At 46.0% G+C, this 22,404-nt stretch overlaps 1 protein-coding gene across 1 annotated transcript; it reads left to right on the top strand.

Moving 5' to 3' along the window:
• The first annotated feature begins 958 nt into the window (after positions 1-958).
• qrfpra (pyroglutamylated RFamide peptide receptor a) lies at positions 959-20,875 on the top strand. Its single transcript, XM_071380313.1, is given in 6 exon segments — positions 959-1,443; positions 12,580-12,738; positions 16,085-16,146; positions 16,381-16,616; positions 17,000-17,097; positions 19,809-20,875. Coding segments are annotated over 6 exon segments (1,287 nt in total). The 5' UTR covers positions 959-1,103; the 3' UTR covers positions 20,201-20,875.
• Positions 20,876-22,404: the final 1,529 nt, after the last annotated feature.

The following is a 22,404-nucleotide window of genomic DNA, read 5'->3' as shown; positions in this document are numbered from 1 at the left end:
TGCCCCACGAGGTGAGATCTTGCATGGAGCCCCAGACCGAGGGTGATTGACCGTCATCTTGAACTTCTTCCATTTTCGAATAATTGCGCCAACAGTTGTTGCCTTCTCACCAAGCTGCTTGCCTATTGTCCTGTAGCCCATCCCAGCCTTGTGCAGGTCTACAATTTTATCCCTGATGTCCTTACACAGCTCTCTGGTCTTGGCCATTGTGGAGAGGTTGGAGTCTGTTTGATTGAGTGTGTGGACAGGTGTCTTTTATACAGGTAACGAGTTCAAACAGGTGCAGTTAATACAGGTAATGAGTGGAGAACAGGAGGGCTTCTTAAAGAAAAACTAACAGGTCTGTGAGAGCCGGAATTCTTACTGGTTGGTAGGTGATCAAATACTTATGTCATGCAATAAAATGCAAATTAATTACTTAAAAATCATACAATGTGATTTTCTGGATTTTTTAGATTCCGTCTCTCACAGTTGAAGTGTACCTATGATAAAAATTACAGACCTCTACATGCTTTGTAAGTAGGAAAACCTGCATAATCGGCAGTGTATCAAATACTTGTTCCCCCCACTGTATATATATATATATATGATCTTAAAACCACTTAGTGGGTTGAGGACAATTTGACCTGAAATTGACTCTAATTACAATAATTTGATTTATCTGAACTTGGTCAGAGAAGGAGCAAATCTGGATAGAACACCATCCTTGAACCATAAACAGGCTCTCCTTTCTATCCCATAACCATCATCTTCATCAATATTTCAATGCAGCTATGGGATACATGGGGGGTTAAATGTTCTCTTATCAACGTCCTATATATAGTCTAATGATTATTGAGTGATGACGCATGCCAGCGCGCGATGCAGCGGTTGTGTAGTAGCCTGGGAGAGCTAGCATGGCACAACTGGAGCCTCCACACGGAGAGAGGAATAGGCTACTCACGCATTATCGCACACGTCTCGGGTGGTGCACAGGACACAGCCGGGGTTTTATCACGACATATCGCGTCAATAAGTCTCTAATAAGGACACCGCTCTGTCTAAATAAAGGTGAAATAAATTAGCCAGACAGCAAATGAAATAATAGTAATCCGTCACTTACTATGGGGGATACGAAAATAACTCCAGAGGCCCTGCAAGAGCTACTTTACCGTTATAATTTAACGCGTCAGGACTTTATTGAAATCTACAAAATCCAACCGCTGGTTTATACGCCTGAGCTTCCACCTGGAGCCAAGACAGCGTTCGTGATTGTGTACGCGGTTATTTTCTTGCTGGCACTACTTGGAAATAGTTTGGTTGTTTACATCGTGGTGAGAAAGCGGGGAATCCAAACTGCCACGAACATCTTCATTTGTTCTCTAGCAGTGAGCGACCTCCTGATTTCGTTCTTCTGCATCCCGTTCACTTTACTGCAGAACATCTCATCCGAGTGGCTGGGAGGTGAGAGAGTATTATCTATCTGTGTTTTATGAAGTGATTCACTTATAAATTGAGCTTATTTGGTAAAAAGTCGCCTAACATGAATTCTGGATGGTTAGGCCTATTATGATAATGGAGGAGCCACGACTTTCAAAACCACAGCTATTGAGTCATCTACAATTTGGTGCATCACCTTATAAAATAAATTCAAAAGGTAATATTTCTCAGGGTAATATAACCTATTTCGTTCACTACAGACAACCCAATAATAACTAAGGCTTTACAGTTTGCTGTTATAAGTTCTGACTACATAACAAATAGTGTGAGAAAGCAGAGGTAAAGTGGAGGCTACTAAACATTCACACTAAAAAGCAATGGCTCCATGGGGTTTCAAAGCTGTGGCTCCATGGGGTTTCAAAGCTGTGGCTCTATGGGGTTTCAAAGCTGTGGCTCTATGGGGTTTCAAAGCTGTGGCTCTATGGGGTTTCAAATCTGTGGCTCTATGGGGTTTCAAATCTGTGGCTCTATGGGGTTTCAAATCTGTGGCTCTATGGGGTTTCAAATCTGTGGCTCTATGGGGTTTCAAATCTGTGGCTCCATGGGGTTTCAAATCTGTGGCTCTATGGGGTTTCAAATCTGTGGCTCTATGGGGTTTCAAATCTGTGGCTCCATGGGGTTTCAAATCTGTGGCTCTATGGGGTTTCAACGCTGTGGCTCCATGGGGTTTCAAATCTGTGGCTCCATGGGGTTTCAAATCTGTGGCTCTATGGGGTTTCAAATCTGTGGCTCTATGGGGATTCAAAGCTGTGGCTCTATGGGGTTTCAACGCTGTGGCTCTATGGGGTTTCAAATCTGTGGCTCTATGGGGATTCAAATCTGTGGCTCTATGGGGTTTCAAATCTGTGGCTCTATGGGGTTTCAAATCTGTGGCTCTATGGGGTTTCAAATCTGTGGCTCTATGGGGTTTCAAATCTGTGGCTCTATGGGGTTTCAAATCTGTGGCTCTATGGGGATTCAAATCTGTGGCTCTATGGGGTTTCAAATCTGTGGCTCTATGGGGTTTCAAATCTGTGGCTCTATGGGGTTTCAAATCTGTGGCTCTATGGGGATTCAAATCTGTGGCTCTATGGGGTTTCAAATCTGTGGCTCTATGGGGTTTCAAATCTGTGGCTCTATGGGGATTCAAATCTGTGGCTCTATGGGGTTTCATGTCTTCATATTGATTGGTCTACTTAATTTCATGACATAAAACATGAACTTTAAATCATGTCTAGTTTCAACATGGTGACAATTTAATGAGGACCACTGATTAGAAATGATGAATGCAACCAGAATGGGATGTTTCATTATTAGATTACAACACCACAGATATGTTCCAAATAGCACCCTATTCCCTAGGTAGTACACTACTTTTTTAAACCAGAGACCATAGGGCCCTGGTCAAAAGTAGTGCACTATATAGGCAGCATGATACCGTTTGGCACACACACCCTATTTTCGTAAAGAATCGCGCAATTTGTTGAATAACAGGTAGTATTACAGGTAGTATTACATTTCATTTCATTACAGTACAACAGTTTGATTTGTTTGATCTTAGCTGGCTACATAGCCGTCTTTGTATCCAAGATAATTGTGTAGTCTAGAGTAATTGTCGAGGTTACCTAGCCAGTTAGAGGTTACCTAGCCAGCTACACTTTCAAACAAAGTCAACAACGCAGCCACTGCTAGCTAGCCTATTTCACCAGCCAGCAGTACTATATAATTTTAGTCAATAAGATTTTTTGCAACGTAAGCTTAACTTTCTGAACATTCGAGACGTGTAGTCCACTTGTCATTCCAATCTCCTTTGCATTAGCGTAGCCTCTTCTGTAGCCTGTCAACTATGTGTCTGTCTATCCCTGTTCTCTCCTCTCTGCACAGACCATACAAACGCTTCACACCGCGTGGCCGCTGCTACTCTAACCTGGTGGTCCCAGCGCGCACGACCCACGTGGAGTTCCAGGTCTCAGGCAGCCTCTGGAACTGCCGATCTGCGGCCAACAAGGCAGAGTTCATCTCAGCCTATGCTTCCCTCCAGTCCCTCGACTTCTTGGCACTGACGGAAACATGGATTACCACTGATGACACTGCTACTCCTACTGCTCTCTCCTCGTCTGCCCACGTGTTCTCGCACACCCCGAGAGCTTCTGGTCAGCGGGGTGGTGGCACTGGTATCCTCATCTCTCCCAAGTGGACATTCTCTCTTTCTCCCCTGACCCATCTGTCTATCGCCTCCTTTGAATTCCATGCTGTCACAGTTACCAGCCCTTTCAAGCTTAACATCCTTATCATTTATCGCCCTCCAGGTTCCCTTGGAGAGTTCATCAATGAGCTTGACGCCCTGATAAGTTCCTTTCCTGAGGATGGCTCACCTCTCACAGTTCTGGGTGACTTTAACCTCCCCACGTCTACCTTTGACTCATTCCTCTCTGCCTCCTTCTTTCCACTCCTCTCCTCTTTTGACCTCACCCTCTCACCTTCCCCCCCTACTCACAAGGCAGGCAATACGCTTGACCTCATCTTTACTAGATGCTGTTCTTCCACTAATCTCATTGCAACTCCCCTCCAAGTCTCCGACCACTACCTTGTATCCTTTTCCCTCTCGCTCTCATCCAACACTTCCCACACTGCCCCTACTCGGATGGTATCGCGCCGTCCCAACCTTCGCTCTCTCTCCCCCGCTACTCTCTCCTCTTCCATCCTATCATCTCTTCCCTCTGCTCAAACCTTCTCCAACCTATCTCCTGATTCTGCCTCCTCAACCCTCCTCTCCTCCCTTTCTGCATCCTTTGACTCTCTATGTCCCCTATCCTCCAGGCCGGCTCGGTCCTCCCCTCCTGCTCCGTGGCTCGACGACTCATTGCGAGCTCACAGAACAGGGCTCCGGGCAGCCGAGCGGAAATGGAGGAAAACTCGCCTCCCTGCGGACCTGGCATCCTTTCACTCCCTCCTCTCTACATTCTCCTCTTCTGTCTCTGCTGCTAAAGCCAATTTCTACCACTCTAAATTCCAAGCATCTGCCTCTAACCCTAGGAAGCTCTTTGCCACCTTCTCCTCCCTCCTGAATCCTCCTCCCCCCTCCTCCCTCTCTGCTGATGACTTCGTCAACCATTTTGAAAAGAAGGTCGACGACATCCGATCCTCGTTTGCTAAGTCAAACGACACCGCTGGTTCTGCTCACACTGCCCTACCCTGTGCTTTGACCTCTTTCTCCCCTCTCTCTCCAGATGAAATCTCGCGTCTTGTGACGGCCGGCCGCCCAACAACCTGCCCGCTTGACCCTATCCCCTCCTCTCTTCTCCAGACCATTTCCGGAGACCTTCTCCCTTACCTCACCTCGCTCATCAACTCATCCTTGACCGCTGGCTACGTCCCTTCCGTCTTCAAGAGAGCGAGAGTTGCACCCCTTCTGAAAAAACCTACACTCGATCCCTCCGATGTCAACAACTACAGACCAGTATCCCTTCTTTCTTTTCTCTCCAAAACTCTTGAACGTGCCGTCCTTGGCCAGCTCTCCTGCTATCTCTCTCAGAATGACCTTCTTGATCCAAATCAGTCAGGTTTCAAGACTAGTCATTCAACTGAGACTGCTCTTCTCTGTGTCACGGAGGCGCTCCGCACTGCTAAAGCTAACTCTCTCTCCTCTGCTCTCATCCTTCTAGACCTATCGGCTGCCTTTGATACTGTGAACCATCAGATCCTCCTCTCCACCCTCTCCGAGCTGGGCATCTCCGGCGCGGCCCACGCTTGGATTGCGTCCTACCTGACAGGTCGCTCCTACCTGGTGGCGTGGCGAGAATCTGTCTCCGCACCACGTGCTCTCACCACTGGTGTCCCCCAGGGCTCTGTTCTAGGCCCTCTCCTATTCTCGCTATACACCAAGTCACTTGGCTCTGTCATATCCTCACATGGTCTCTCCTATCATTGCTATGCAGACGACACACAATTAATCTTCTCCTTTCCCCCCTCTGATAACCAGGTGGTGAATCGCATCTCTGCATGTCTGGCAGACATATCAGTGTGGATGACGGATCACCACCTCAAGCTGAACCTCGGCAAGACGGAGCTGCTCTTCCTCCCGGGGAAGGACTGCCCGTTCCATGATCTCGCCATCACGGTTGACAACGGTGTCCTCCTCCCAGAGTGCTAAGAACCTTGGCGTGATCCTGGACAACACCCTGTCGTTCTCAACTAACATCAAGGCGGTGACCCGTTCCTGTAGGTTCATGCTCTACAACATTCGCAGAGTACGACCCTGCCTCACGCAGGAAGCGGCGCAGGTCCTAATCCAGGCACTTGTCATCTCCCGTCTGGATTACTGCAACTCGCTGTTGGCTGGGCTCCCTGCCTGTGCCATTAAACCCCTACAACTCATCCAGAACGCCGCAGCCCGTCTGGTGTTCAACTTTCCCAAGTTCTCTCACGTCACCCCGCTCCTCCGCTCTCTCCACTGGCTTCCAGTTGAAGCTCGCATCCGCTACAAGACCATGGTGCTTGCCTACGGAGCTGTGAGGGGAACGGCACCTCCGTACCTTCAGGCTCTGATCAGGCCCTACACCCAAACAAGGGCACTGCATTCATCCACCTCTGGCCTGCTCGCCTCCCTACCTCTGAGGAAGTACAGTTCCCGCTCAGCCCAGTCAAAACTGTTCGCTGCTCTGGCACCCCAATGGTGGAACAAACTCCCTCACGACGCCAGGTCAGCGGAGTCAATCACCACCTTCCGGAGACACCTGAAACCCCACCTCTTTAAGGAATACCTAGGATAGGATAAAGTAATCCTTCTAACCCCCCCCCCTTAAAAGAGTTAGATGCACTATTGTAAAGTGGTTGTTCCACTGGATATCATAAGGTGAATGCACCAATTTGTAAGTCGCTCTGGATAAGAGCGTCTGCTAAATGACTTAAATGTAATGTAATGTAAATGAATAAGGTCCATGTTTGCAAAAGTAGAGATTCTCATGATTTAAGAATAATTTCCCCTCTCTCTGCAAGGCACTCAGTTGGATAGTGAATGTCAAGCAAGGATTCAAGGATTAAAATTTCTATGATTTGCCTTAATTGTCTGGCAAAAAGAACACATTTCTAGGAAAATCATTCAAGTATCATTATCCTGCGAACAGACACATCACTGATAGTATACCTCTAAGTCGATCCTCTGTCAATCAAATAAACAGATTCTAGTAAAAGCATTCAAGCGTCAATATCAACCTTCTGTTATCAATCAAAAGGACACATTTTTGGGAAAATCATTCAATTATTATTATGTCCTCATTATATCATACATAATCCTTCCATTGTTACGCAAACAGATACATAGAGTGTAAGTATGTTAAAACACAACACATAACATTTTCGTAAGCCTTCCATTGATTAGCAACAAGACACATTCCTAGGAAAAGCATTCAGGTATTTCACCTTTATAAGCACAAATGCGTTTGACTAAACCGTTACACAAGATACAGATTTGTATAAGACTGGCGGTAAAGAAGAACAATATTTGCTGTCACATCTCTGGTCATGCATATAAGAATTGAATTGTGCACCAAATCAAGTAGAAAATTGTCCATTACATGATTTATTCTTTCTTTATTGAGTGCTAATATAATTAGCACTCAACAGAATTAGCACTGAGCAGGGTGGTTTGATAATAGACCGGCACCAGGTTGTCCACTAGCACCAGGTTGTCCACTAGCACCAGGTTGTCCACTAGCACCAGGTTGTCCTCTAGCACCAGGTTGTCCACTAGCACCAGGTTGTCCACTAGCACCAGGTTGTCCACTAGCACCAGGTTGCGGCAGGGTAGCCTAGTGGTTAGAGCGTTGGGCTAGTAACCGAAAGGTTGCAAGTTCAAATCCCCGAGCTGACAAGGTACAAATCTGTCGTTCTGCCCCTGAACAAGGCAGTTAACCCACTGTTCCCAGGCCGTCATTGAAAATAAGAGTTTGTTCTTAACTGACTTGCCTAGTTAAATATAATAAAAAATAAAAAGGTTAAATGTAAGTCGCTCTGGATAAGAGCGTCTGCTAAATGACTTAAATGTAAATGTTGTCCACTAGCACCAGGTTGTCCACTAGCACCAGGTTGTCCACTAGCACCAGGTTGTCCACTAGCACCAGGGTTTTCACTGGCACCAGGTTGTCCACTAGCACCAGGTTGTCCACTAGCACCAGGTTGTCCTCTAGCACCAGGTTGTCCACTAGCACCAGGTTGTCCACTAGCACCAGGTTGTCCACTAGCACCAGGTTGTCCTCTAGCACCAGGTTGTCCACTAGCACCAGGTTGTCCACTAGCACCAGGTTGTCCACTAGCACCAGGTTGTCCACTAGCACCAGGTTGTCCTCTAGCACCAGGTTGTTCACTAGCACCAGGTTGTCCACTAGCACCAGGGTTTCACTGGCACCAGGTTGTTCACTAGCAACAGGTTGTCCACTAGCACCAGGGTTTCACTGGCACCAGGTTGTCCACTAGCACCGTTTTCACTGGCACCAGGTTGTCCACTAGCACCAGGGGTTTCACTGGCACCAGGTTGTCCACTAGCACCAGGTTGTCCTCTAGCACCAGGCTGTCCACTAGCACCAGGGTTTTCACTGGCACCAGGTTGTTCACTAGCACCAGGTTGTCCACTAGCACCGTTTTCACTGGCACCAGGTTGTCCACTAGCACCAGGGGTTTCACTGGCACCAGGTTGTTCACTAGCACCAGGGGTTCCACTGGCACCAGGTTGTCCACTAGCACCAGGTTGTTCACTAGCACCAGGGTTTTCACTGGCACCAGGTTGTTCACTGGCACCAGGTTGTCCACTAGCACCAGGGTTTTCACTGGCACCAGGTTGTTCACTAGCACCAGGGTTTTCACTGGCACCAGGTTGTTTACTGGCACCAGGTTGTCCACTAGCACCAGGGTTTTTACTGGCACCAGGTTGTTCACTGGCACCAGGTTGTTCACTAGCACCAGGGTTTTCACTGGCACCAGGTTGTTCACTGGCACCAGGTTGTCCACTAGCACCAGGGTTTTCACTGGCACCAGGTTGTCCACTAGCACCAGGTTGTCCACTAGCACCGTTTTCACTGGCACCAGGTTGGTCACTAGCACCAGGTTGTTCACTAGCACCAGGGGTTTCACTGGCACCAGGTTGTCCACTAGCACCAGGTTGTCCTCTAGCACCAGGCTGTCCACTAGCACCAGGGTTTTCACTGGCACCAGGTTGTTCACTAGCACCAGGTTGTCCACTAGCACCAGGGTTTTCACTAGCACCAGGTTGTCCTCTAGCACCAGGCTGTCCACTAGCACCAGGTTGTTCACTGGCACCAGGTTGTCCACTAGCACCAGGGTTTTCACTGGCACCAGGTTGTCCACTAGCACCAGGGTTTCACTGGCACCAGGTTGTCCACTAGCACCAGGGTTTCACTGGCACCAGGTTGTTCACTAGCACCAGGGTTTTCACTGGCACCAGGTTGTTCACTGGCACCAGGTTGTTCACTAGCACCAGGTTGTCCACTAGCACCAGGGTTTTCACTGGCACCAGATTGTTCACTAGCACCAGGGTTGTTCACTGGCACCAGGTTGTCCACTAGCACCAGGGTTTCACTGGCACCAGGTTGTCCACTAGCACCAGGTTGTCCACTAGCACCATGTTGTCCACTAGCACCAGGTTGTCCACTAGCACCAGGTTGTCCACTAGCACCAGGGTTTACACTGGCACCAGGTTGTCCACTAGCACCAGGTTGTCCACTAGCACCAGGTTGTCCACTAGCACCAGGTTGTCCACTAGCACCAGGTTGTCCTCTAGCACCAGGTTGTCCACTAGCACCAGGTTGTCCTCTAGCACCAGGTTGTCCACTAGCACCAGGTTGTCCTCTAGCACCAGGTTGTCCACTAGCACCAGGTTGTCCACTAGCACCAGGTTGTCCACTAGCACCAGGTTGTCCACTAGCACCAGGTTGTCCACTAGAACCAGGTTGTCCACTAGCACCAGGGTTTTCACTGGCACCAGGTTGTCCACTAGCACCAGGTTGTCCACTAGCACCAGGTTGTCCACTAGCACCAGGTTGTCCTCTAGCACCAGGTTGTCCACTAGCACCAGGTTGTCCACTAGCACCAGGTTGTCCACTAGCACCAGGTTGTCCACTAGCACCAGGGTTTTCACTGGCACCAGGTTGTTCACTAGCACCAGGTTGTCCACTAGCACCGTTTTCACTGGCACCAGGTTGTCCACTAGCACCAGGGGTTTCACTGGCACCAGGTTGTTCACTAGCACCAGGGGTTTCACTGGCACCAGGTTGTCCACTAGCACCAGGTTGTCCTCTAGCACCAGGCTGTCCACTAGCACCAGGGTTTTCACTGGCACCAGGTTGTTCACTAGCACCAGGTTGTCCACTAGCACCAGGGTTTTCACTAGCACCAGGTTGTCCTCTAGCACCAGGCTGTCCACTAGCACCAGGTTGTTCACTGGCACCAGGTTGTCCACTAGCACCAGGGTTTTCACTGGCACCAGGTTGTCCACTAGCACCAGGGTTTCACTGGCACCAGGTTGTCCACTAGCACCAGGGTTTCACTGGCACCAGGTTGTTCACTAGCACCAGGGTTTTCACTGGCACCAGGTTGTTCACTTGCACCAGGTTGTTCACTAGCACCAGGTTGTCCACTAGCACCAGGGTTTTCACTGGCACCAGATTGTTCACTAGCACCAGGGTTTTCACTGGCACCAGGTTGTTCACTGGCACCAGGTTGTCCACTAGCACCAGGGTTTCACTGGCACCAGGTTGTCCACTAGCACCAGGTTGTCCACTAGCACCAGGTTGTCCACTAGCACCAGGTTGTCCACTAGCACCAGGTTGTCCACTAGCACCAGGGTTTACACTGGCACCAGGTTGTCCACTAGCACCAGGTTGTCCACTAGCACCAGGTTGTCCACTAGCACCAGGTTGTCCACTAGCACCAGGTTGTCCTCTAGCACCAGGTTGTCCACTAGCACCAGGTTGTCCTCTAGCACCAGGTTGTCCACTAGCACCAGGTTGTCCTCTAGCACCAGGTTGTCCACTAGCACCAGGTTGTCCACTAGCACCAGGTTGTCCACTAGCACCAGGTTGTCCACTAGCACCAGGTTGTCCACTAGCACCAGGTTGTCCACTAGCACCAGGGTTTTCACTGGCACCAGGTTGTCCACTAGCACCAGGTTGTCCACTAGCACCAGGTTGTCCACTAGCACCAGGTTGTCCTCTAGCACCAGGTTGTCCACTAGCACCAGGTTGTCCACTAGCACCAGGTTGTCCACTAGCACCAGGTTGTCCACTAGCACCAGGTCGTCCACTAGCACCAGGTTGTCCTCTAGCACCAGGTTGTCCACTAGCACCAGGTTGTCCACTAGCACCAGGTTGTCCACTAGCACCAGGTTGTCCACTAGCACCAGGTTGTCCACTAGCACCAGGTTGTCCACTAGCACCAGGTTGTCCACTAGCACCAGGTTGTCCACTAGCACCAGGGTTTTCACTGGCACCAGGTTGTCCACTAGCACCAGGTTGTCCACTAGCACCAGGTTGTCCACTAGCACCAGGTTGTCCTCTAGCACCAGGTTGTCCACTAGCACCAGGTTGTCCACTAGCACCAGGTTGTCCACTAGCACCAGGTTGTCCACTAGCACCAGGTCGTCCACTAGCACCAGGTTGTCCTCTAGCACCAGGTTGTCCACTAGCACCAGGTTGTCCACTAGCACCAGGTTGTCCACTAGCACCAGGTTGTTCACTAGCACCAGGGTTTTCACTGGCACCAGGTTGTTCACTGGCACCAGGTTGTTCACTAGCACCAGGGTTTTCACTGGCACCAGGTTGTTCACTGGCACCAGGTTGTCCACTAGCACCAGGGTTTTCACTGGCACCAGGTTGTCCACTAGCACCAGGTTGTCCACTAGCACCGTTTTCACTGGCACCAGGTTGTCCACTAGCACCAGGTTGTTCACTAGCACCAGGAGTTTCACTGGCACCAGGTTGTCCACTAGCACCAGGTTGTCTTCTAGCACCAGGCTGTCCACTAGCACCAGGTTGTTCACTAGCACCAGGGGTTTCACTGGCACCAGGTTGTCCACTAGCACCAGGTTGTTCACTAGCACCAGGTTGTTCACTAGCACCAGGGTTTTCACTGGCACCAGGTTGTCCTCTAGCACCAGGCTGTCCACTAGCACCAGGGTTTTCACTGGCACCAGGTTGTTCACTAGCACCAGGTTGTCCACTAGCACCAGGGTTTTCACTAGCACCAGGTTGTCCTCTAGCACCAGGCTGTCCACTAGCACCAGGTTGTTCACTGGCACCAGGTTGTTCACTAGCACCAGGGTTTTCACTGGCACCAGGTTGTTCACTGGCACCAGGTTGTCCACTAGCACCAGGGTTTTCAGTGGCACCAGGTTGTTCACTAGCACCAGGTTGTCCACTAGCACCAGGGGTTTCACTGGCACCAGGTTGTTCACTAGCACCAGGGTTTTCACTGGCACCAGGTTGTTCACTGGCACCAGGTTGTTCACTAGCACCAGGTTGTCCACTAGCACCGTTTTCACTGGCACCAGGTTGTCCACTAGCATCAGGGTTTCACTGGCACCAGGTTGTCCACTAGCACCAGGGTTTCACTGGCACCAGGTTGTTCACTAGCACCAGGGTTTTCACTGGCACCAGGTTGTTCACTGGCACCAGGTTGTTCACTAGCACCAGGTTGTCCACTAGCACCAGGGTTTTCACTGGCACCAGGTTGTTCACTAGCACCAGGGTTTTCACTGGCACCAGGTTGTTCACTGGCACCAGGTTGTCCACTAGCACCAGGGTTTCACTGGCACCAGGTTGTCCACTTGCACCAGGGTTTCACTGGCACCAGGTTGTCCACTAGCACCAGGGTTTCACTGGCACCAGGTTGTCCACTAGCACCAGGGTTTCACTGGCACCAGGTTGTCCACTAGCACCAGGGTTTCACTGGCACCAGGTTGTCCACTAGCACCAGGGTTTAACTGGCACCCTTTCGGACACAGACAAGGACTCCTGTGGATCCCATGCATTGGGCCTGGTCAAAGGTAGTGCACTACATAGGAATTAGGGTGCCATTTCAGACACAGGCTTTGTCCCTCTCCTCTTATAGGTGTTCTGGTGTGCAAGACCATTCCCTTTGTCCAGACGACAGCAGTGGTGACAGGTATACTCACCATGGCGTGCATCGCTCTGGAGAGGTACCAAGGCATCGTCCATCCACTCAGCATGAAGAGACAGTACACACCACAGAGAGCCTACAGGATGCTGGGTAAAGTAAAGATATGGACCTGTATTAACAAATTGTCTTAGAGTAGACAGTAAGTAGACAGTAATTTTTGCTATTCTCTTTAGGGGAGAGAGGAACAAAGTCACCTTTGACCCTCCTCAGGATTCGAAGTAGATTAGTTGTTTTATTCTTCTGAGATACAAGGATTTAAGTCAAATCAGGTTTGGCCTTCCTCAGAGCCTTATTTACAAAGCATATCGGAATAGGAATACTGATCTAGGACCAGATTGTCCTTTCAGATATTAATGAGTAAGATTATATGGATACAGGGAGCAGCGGCGATTGGTCACAAAAAATAGTTAACTTGGGATTGATCAACAAAAAAAAAAAACTTTTTTTTTTTTGTACAACATATATACAGTACCAGTCAAAGGTTGGACACACCTACTCATTCAAGGGTTTTTCTTTATTTTTACTAGTTTCTACATTGTAGAATAATAGGGAAGACATCAAAACTATGAAATTACACATATGGAATCATGTAGGAACCAAAAAATGTGTGAAACAAATCAAAATATATTTTATATTTGAGATTCTTCAAAGTAGCCACCCTTTGCCTTGATGACAGCTTTGCACACTCTTGGCATTCTCTCAACCAGCTTCATGAGGTAGTCACCTGGAATGCATTTAAATTAAATAGTATTATTAAATTCATTAAATAGAACCTGCAAAACACCAGTCTCAACGTCAACAGTGAAGAGGCGACTCCTGGATGCTGGCCTTCTAGGCAGAGTTGCAAAGAAAAAGTCATATCTCAGACTGGCCAATAAAAATAAAAAATTAAGATGGGCAAAAGAACACAGACACTGGACAGAGGAACTCTGCCTAGAAGGCCAACGTCCCGCAGTCGCCTCTTCACTGTTGACATTGAGACTGGTGTTTTGCGGGTACTATTTAATGAAGCTGCCAGTTGAGGACTTGTGAGGCGTCTGTTTCTCAAACTAGACTCTCTAATGTACTTGTCCTCTTGCTCAGTTGTGCACTGGGGCCTCCCATTCCTCTTTCTATTCTGGTTAGAGCCAGTTTGCTCTGTTCTGTGAAGGGATTAGTACACAGAGATCTTCAGTTTCGAGATCATCAGTTTCTTGGCAATTTCTCGCATGGAATAGCCTTCATTTCTCAGAACAAGAATAGACTGACGAGTTTCAGAAGAAAGTTCTTTGTTTCTGGCCATTTTGAGCCTGTAATCGAACCCACAAATGCTGATGCTCCAGATACTCAACTCGTCTAAAGAAGACCAGTTGTATTGCTTCTTTAATCAGAACAACAGTTTTCAGCTGTGCTAATAATTGCAAAAGGGTTTTCTAGTGATCAATTAGCCTTTTAAAAGGATACACCTGGATTAGCTAACACAACGTGCCATTGGAACACAGGAGTGATGGTTGCTGATAATGGGCCTCTGTACGCCTATGTAGATATTCCATTAAAAATCAGCTGTTTCCAGCTACAATAGTCATTTACAACATTAACAATGTCTACACTGTATTTCTGATAAATTTTGTTATTTTAATGGACAAAAAAATTGCTTTTCTTTCAAAAACAAGGACATTTCTAAGTGACCCCAAACTTTTGAACGGTAGTGTGTACTGTATATATACAGTGGGGAGAACAAGTATTTGATACACTGCCGATTTTGCAGGTTTTCCTACTTACAAAGCATGTAAAGGTCTGTAATTTTTATCATAGGTACACTTCAACTGTGAGAGACGGAATCTAAAACAAAAATCCTGAAAATCACATTGTATGATTTTTAACTAATTAATTTGCATTTTATTGCATGACATAAGTATTTGATCACCTACCAACCAGTAAGAATTCCGTCTCTCACAGACCTGTTAGTTTTTCTTTAAGAAGCCCTCCTGTTCTCCACTCATTACCTGTATTAACTGCACCTGTTTGAACTCGTTACCTGTATAAAAGACACCTGTCCACACACTCAATCAAACAGACTCCAACCTCTCCACAATGGCCAAGACCAGAGAGCTGTGTAAGGACATCAGGGATAAAATTGTAGACCTGCACAAGGCTGGGATGGGCTACAGGACAATAGGCAAGCAGCTTGGGGAGAAGGCAACAACTGTTGGCGCAATTATTAGAAAATGGAAGAAGTTGAAGATGACGGTCAATCACCCTCGGTCTGGGGCTCCATGCAAGATCTCACCTCGTGGGGCATCAATGATCATGAGGAAGGTGAGGGATCAGCCCAGAACTACCCGGCAGGACCTGGTCAATGACCTGAAGAGAGCTGGGACCACAGTCTCAAAGAAAACCATTAGTAACACTACGCCGTCATGGATTAAAATCCTGCAGTGTACACAAGGTCCCCCTGCTCAAGCCAGCGCATGTCCAGGCCCGTCTGAAGTTTGCCAATGACCATCTGGATGATCCAGAGGAGGAATGGGAGAAGGTCATGTGGTCTGATGAGACAAAAATAGAGCTTTTTGGTCTAAACTCCACTCGCCGTGTTTGGAAGAAGAAGAAGGATGAGTACAACCCCAAGAACACCATCCCAACCGTGAAGCATGGAGGTGGAAACATCATTCTTTGGGGATGCTTTTCTGCAAAGGGGACAGGACGACTGCACCGTATTGAGGGGAGGATGGATGGGGCCATGTATCGCGAGATCTTGGCCAACAACCTCCTTCCCTCAGTAAGAGCATTGAAGATGGGTCGTAGCTGGGTCTTCCAGCATGACAACGACCCGAAACACACAGCCAGGGCAACTAAGGAGTGGCTCCGTAAGAAGCATCTCAAGGTCCTGGAGTGGCCTAGCCAGTCTCCAGATCTGAACCCAATAGAAAATCTTTGGAGGGAGCTGAAAGTCCGTATTGCCCAGCGACAGCCCCGAAACCTGAAGGATCTGGAGAAGGTCTGTATGGAGGAGTGGGCCAAAATCCCTGCTGCAGTGTGTGCAAACCTGGTCAAGAACTACAGGAAACGTATGATCTCTGTAATTGCAAACAAAGGTTTCTGTACCAAATATTAAGTTCTGCTTTTCTGATGTATCAAATACTTATGTCATGCAATAAAATGCAAATTAAATACTTAAAAATCATACAATGTGATTTTCTGGATTTTTGTTTTAGATTCCGTCTCTCACAGTTGAAGTGTACCTATGATCAAAATTACAGACCTCTACATGCTTTGTAAGTAGGAAAACCTGCAAAATCGGCAGTGTATCAAATACTTGTTCTCCCCACTGTATATATATATTTTTTTTTTTACTGAGGTCCGGACTTCTGTGTCATCATATGTAGTTACGGCACTGGTAGAACCATGTCTTCATTTTGCTCTGTGAGATTGTTGTCTCTTTGTTCTCTTTGACTAGGAGTTGTTTGGCTTGCATCCATGATTGTTGGATCTCCCATGTTGTTGGTGCAACAGTTAGAGGTGGGTAAGATACTACACTCTGCGTAGTACTCCTGCCAATTGCTTTTAAGCTATTTCCCTGTCCAGTTGTTTTAGATCTGTGATTACCTTGTGTGTGTGTGTGTGTGTGTGTGTGTGTGTGTGTGTGTGTGTGTGTGTGTGTGTGTGTGTGTGTGTGTGTGTGTGTGTGTGTGTGTGTGTGTGTGTGTGTGTGTGTGTGTGTGTTTGTGTATTCACGCATGTCTCTCTCTCCAGGTGAAGTATGACTTCCTATACGACCTACACCACGTGTGCTGACAGGAGCGTTGGCGCTCAGCCTCACACAGACAGCTGTATGCCACCTTCATCCTGGTAGTTCTGTTCCTCCTGCCCCTGGCGGCCATGTTGATCCTCTACACACGGATAGGGATCGAACTGTGGATCCGCAAGAGGGTGGGCGACTCCTCTGTACTTAACACCATGAACCAGGGAGAGGTGGGAAAGATCTCCAGGTCTGTATAGAGATACTGTATGTATGATACCTCACAAAATGACTCCATAAAAAACTTGTGTGTCCAACAACCTATACACATACATGGTAGTTACATTCTGTAGGTACAGAGTGATTGCAGCGGACATGAGTCGGTACATGGTTGCTCATGGTCTTTTAATAAGGTAGCCCCTCTGCCTGCAACTTCAAAATCAGTGTCAAGAAAGAATATCCTGTTGGTCTGGTGCTCAAGATGTTGGTTACTCCCGTGGAAGATCCTGTCCGTGACATAATTATGATCATTTCACTGAATACTGAGTATAAGAATATTATCATATGATCCAAAAGGTTTCCTCATGTTAACCCGACAGATGAATGTGATTCTTATTCTTTGTTGGTGATTAGAAGGAAGAGGAGAGCCATCAAGATGATGATTACCATTGTGGTGCTATTCACTGTGTGCTGGGCCCCATTCCACACCGTCCACATGCTCTCTGACTATAGTAAGTCTGTCTGAGGAGCCAATAGCCATAAGACACTTCTCTTCTTTACATCCTTCAGTTGATCTGAAAGTTGATTGGAAGTGAGACCCGGAGATGGAGGTCCCAGGGAGAATGGAGAGGCTGCTTTGCATCCTATTGTTAGTTTATTGCTGTTATGAAGAAAAAAACTATGGGGAGACTGGAAATAAGTTATTAAGACAAATGTTGGAGGGGGGGCGGGTTCTATTAAGCTAACATGGAATGGTTTTAAGATGTTCATACCCATGGATCATGGAATGGTTTTAAGATGGTCATTCCATGGATCATTTAGCTATTTGATTTAGAATTTTAGGTCCCCTGTAGGAATAACAAAAAAATATATACAGTACCAGTCAAAAGTTTGGACACACCGACTGATTCAAGGGTTTTTCTTTATTTTTACTATTTTCTACATTGTAGAATAATAGAAGACATCAAAACTATGAAATAACACATGAATTCATGTAGTAACCTAAACAAGTGTTAAACAAAACAAAACAAATCAAAGATTATTCAAAGTAGCCACCCTTTGCCTTGATGACAGCTTTGCACACTCTTGGCATTCTCTCAACCAGCTTCATGAGGAATGTTTTTCCAACAGTCTTGAAGGAGTTCCCACATATGCTGAGCACTTGTTGGCTGCTTTTCCTTCACTCTGCGGTCCAACTCATCCCAAACCATCTCAATTGGGTTGAGGTCAGGTGATTGTGGAGGCCAGGTCATCTGATGCAGCACTCCATCACTCTCCTTCTTGTTTAAATAGCCCTTACACAGCCTGGAGGTGTGTTTGGGGTCATTGTCCTGTTGAAAAACAAATGATAGTCCCACTAAGCGCAAACCAGATGGGATGGCGTATCGCTGCAGAATGCTGTGGTAGCCATGCTAGTTAAGTGTGCCTTGAATTCTAAATACATCACAGACAGTGTCACCAGAAAAGCACCACCACACCTCCTCCTCCGTGTTTCACAGTGGGAACCACACATCCAGAGTTCATCTGTTCACTTACTCTGCGTTTCACAAAGACACGGCGGTTGGAACCAAAAATCAGACCAAAGGACAGATTTCCACCGGTCTAATGTCCATTGCTCGTGTTTCTTGGCCCAAGCAAGTCTCTTCTTATTATTGGTGTCCTTTAGCAGTGGTTTCTTTGCAGCAATTCGACCATGAAGACCGGATTCACACACAGTCTTCTCTGAACAGTTGATGTTGAGATGTGTCTGTTATTTGAACTCTGTGAAGCATTTATTTGGGCTGCAATCTGAGGTGCAGTTAATTAACCTATTCTCTGTAGCAGAGGTAACTGGGTCTTCCTTTTCTGTGGCGGTCCTCATGAGAGCCAGTTTCATCATAGCGCTTCATGGTTTTTGCGACTGCTCTTGAAGAAACTTTCAAAGTTCTTAAAATTTTCAGGGTTGCCTGTCATGTCTTTAAGTAATGATGGACTTTTGTTTCTCTTTGCTTATTTGAGCTGTTCTTGCCATAATATGGACTTGGTCTTTTACCAAATAGAGCTTTCTTCTGTATTCCACCCCTACCTTGTCACAACACAACGGATTGGCTCAATTGCATTAAGAAGGAAAGAAATTCCACTAATTAACTTTTAACAAGGCACACCTGTTAATTGAAATGCCAAGGGTGTACAAAGCTGTCATCAAGGCAAAGGGTGGCTACTTTGAAGAATATAAAATATAAAATCTATTTTGATTTGTTTAACACAATTTTTTGGTTACTACATGATTCCATATGTGTTATTTAATAGTTTTGATGACTTCACTATGCCCTAAGGGTCGAAACATTGTTAATAAATATCATCTGGTAGCATGAGCAGCAGTCTGCAGTGTTTTCCTTTCTGTTTTCCATGAGTTTGCCTACAACTCCAGCACCTGCAGAAAGCACCTGGATGTGCGTATATGTTCTTCAGCTTTTGTTCACTATTATTCTACTATGTAGAAAATAGTAAAAATAAAGAAAAACCCTTGAATGAGTAGGTGTGTCCAAACTTTTGACTGGTACTGTATATGTTTGATGAATTATTGAATTTGGCCTTTACTACTTTAGCCCATAGAAATGCACTGAATAACGCATTCATAAATGGCAAAACAGACAAAATATAAATAATAAGGAACAAGGTTTTGAAGTGTCTGTCCTATATCTAGGAGATATAAGAAAAGCTCAGGAAATATTTTTTTTTGGTACACATATTTAACCCCCTTTTTTGTTGGCACAAAACTGCTTCTATACTTCCATTTTTTTTTTTACCGGTACCTCGTTACCTTCAGACGAGTCCCGGGACACTTGTGGGAGTCATAGAGCAAAATGGAGAACACCATCGTGTTCATGAAAGTCTCATCTTTCCATAGTGTGGTCAAACTGTTCAGACGCTATAGATGTTTTTGTGAGAAGACCAATTTTCGGGATGTCTCCTGGTCTGACAAACAGCGCTGTAGCTCTGCCACATTCCACCGCAGATGCGGAAGGCTGACATGGTATTCATGAGTTTATCTGTCTCTGGGGAAGTAGATAAAGAACAGTGCCAGAATTCTGAAGTATCCCTTTAAACAGATGGATATTGATGGGTATTTTTGTATTATGTCAATTAGATTGACACCCGGCAATCGATTATTAAGGATTAAGTACCACATTATCTAACAATCCCACCCAATTAAATTCCACATTATCATTCCCATCCTCAGATTACCTGGACGAGCAGTTCAACGACATCACGGTGAACATGATCATGGCCATCGCCCAGGCCATCGGTTTCTCCAACTCCTTCAACAACCCTATCGTCTACGCCTTCATGAATGAGAACTTCCAGAAGAAATGTGTGTCCACCTTCTCCCAGTGCTGCCGACGGCCAAACCAGAGGGTTGGAGCTCTAGATGTTACCAGTAGATCCAAACTGCATGTCCGTTTTACCCGACCGAGGGACAGACAAGAGGCGGCCATCTTGGAAGACATGTCCATCGTACAGGCCACCAGGACACAGATTGGTGTGATTGAGAATGGGGCCTCACAGCTAAATACAGCTTTATCCTATGCAGAGGAGAAGATCTCGTTTGTGACCTGTGAGCCACAGACATGAGGGGAAGTCAGATGTAGATATGCCTAGATTAGATTTGGGACTTCTGTTCCCTAATGTGGTCCTGCTTGGCTCAGTTGGTAGAGCTTGCACCGCCAGGGTTGTAGGTTCGATTCCCGGGGCCACCCATACGTAGAATGTATGTATGCATGACTGTAAGTCACTTTAGATGGAAGCGTCTGTAAAATGGCATCTATTATCAACAGTGAGGTTACAATTGAATCAAGTGATTGATGATCCTAAATAAAAGGACCAGTTATGCACAACTTACTTTTAAAGGACACCTAAAATCAGTGTGTAGGTTTCTTTTCTGGATTAGATTTGTATCTGAAAAATAATGGATATGACCACTCTACTCCTGTGTGACCTTAGACATGAGATTCTGGACTGGAGAGAGAATATGTGGCATCAATCATCCATATTGTATTTATCTACCTTATTTTTCCTCCACTTAGGGCCTGTCTGGTTTTATAGCGCTGCCTTTGAGAACTGACTATAGGTAGGGTATTGGTATCCTCCAGAGTTATGTATTATTTGTGAAGTTTGTGCATACATTGTTGTGGCATTAAATAAAACTGTGCTGTGAAGTATTTTTCCATTTTCTTTGACAACAGATGAAAGCGTAGGAATGTGTCATGCAGGGGCAGCTAGTGAAATCACTGGAATCGTAAACAAAGAGTTGCAGTCTGCTTTAGAATGGGTTACCAGTAATAAACTGGTCCTGAAGATCTCTAAAACTAAGAGCATTGTATTTGGTAAAATCATTCCCTAAGTTCTAGGCCTCGGCTGAATCTGGTAATGAATGGTGTGGCTGTTGAACAGGTTGGCAGATGTAGATAGGCCTGACTGCATGGCTTCTTGTTTTTATAAGAGACAATGTGTTGGAAATTCCAAATTGCGTCTTCTCACAGTCCCCAGGTACAGAAGAAATTCAAGAAAACATACTGCCTCCCAAGTGACCTCCCAGGTCCACCCATGGCTGCGCCTCTGCCCAGTCATGTGAAAGCCATAGTTTAGGGCCTAATGATTTCTTTTTTTTAATTGACTGATTTCCTTCTATGAACTGTATCTCAGTAAAATATTTGAAATTGTTGCATGTTGCGTTTATATTTTTGTTCAGTATATGTAAATTGTAAAGTATTTTGTCATGTATTTTTCGTTATGTGTCGGACCCCAGTAAGACTAGCTGTCGCCATTGGTGTTTGCTAATGGGGACCTTAATAAAATAAAAATGTCATGCACCCATTATTTTAGAAGGTGCACGAAGTACGTGAGAATGGAAGGTGGGTGGTATTCAGAGAAATTCGCTTTTTTCTAAGAACCTGAAACAATATTTTCCTGCAATCTAGAGCCATAATCATTATTCTTAATTCTATGTAAAACATAAAATTAAAAATAAGTATATTTTTCTGCATAGGTTATCTAAGCATACATCTTTACCTGTCCAATTGTCATTTTAATTAATGATGGACATTGATTCTTTAAGAACTTTTATGCCTTGGGAGTTTTGTACATCTGCCACACTGGTATAGTATCAGCACCCAAGAGTTAAAGCTATTTTAGTATTTTTTTAAAGTATAAAAACCTTGCCAGCAGGCATACCAGCTAAGATAGACAAGCTACTCTAACTTGATTGATAGCCTGAAATAGCTTGGTAGCTAGTTATGAGGTTGGGAGATTGGGAACCTATCTAGCTGGCTAGCTAAAGCCAATTTAATAAAATTGCTAGGTGGCTAGAATTACAGAGAAACAACAAAACATGTTTGCTTTATTTAATCATCAAGAAGGAATCAATCGGCTACATAACTTGATCAAATTAATTTACAAACATGCCTCCTGTGAGTCCTGCCTATCACCGGAAGCTAAAATCAAATCACTTGACACTTTCTCTCCTACACTGACAATACTGTCTGCATACACTAGAGCAGGAGTATCTAGCGTCCTGACTAGCATATCTTTGCTCAGTGGTGCACCTTGGAAGGAACCACTTAATAGGGAAAATACCGCCGCCAGATATTTTTATAAATAATTATGATATAACGTGGTCTAAAAAAATGAAGTTAAGTAATTAATTTAACATCTGATAAATGTAAATTCTGAAAAAATATTTCAAATCTTCAAATCAAATCTTATTTTTATTTGTCACATACACATGGTTAGCAGATGTTAATGCGAGTGTAGCGAAATGCTTGTGCTTCTAGTTCCGA

The sequence above is a fragment of the Salvelinus alpinus genome, chromosome 32, assembly GCF_045679555.1.
Source record: "Salvelinus alpinus chromosome 32, SLU_Salpinus.1, whole genome shotgun sequence".
NCBI lineage: Eukaryota > Metazoa > Chordata > Actinopteri > Salmoniformes > Salmonidae > Salvelinus > Salvelinus alpinus.
The sequence above is the reverse complement of the archived record's forward strand: the minus strand, read 5'-3'. Positions and strand labels throughout refer to the sequence as shown.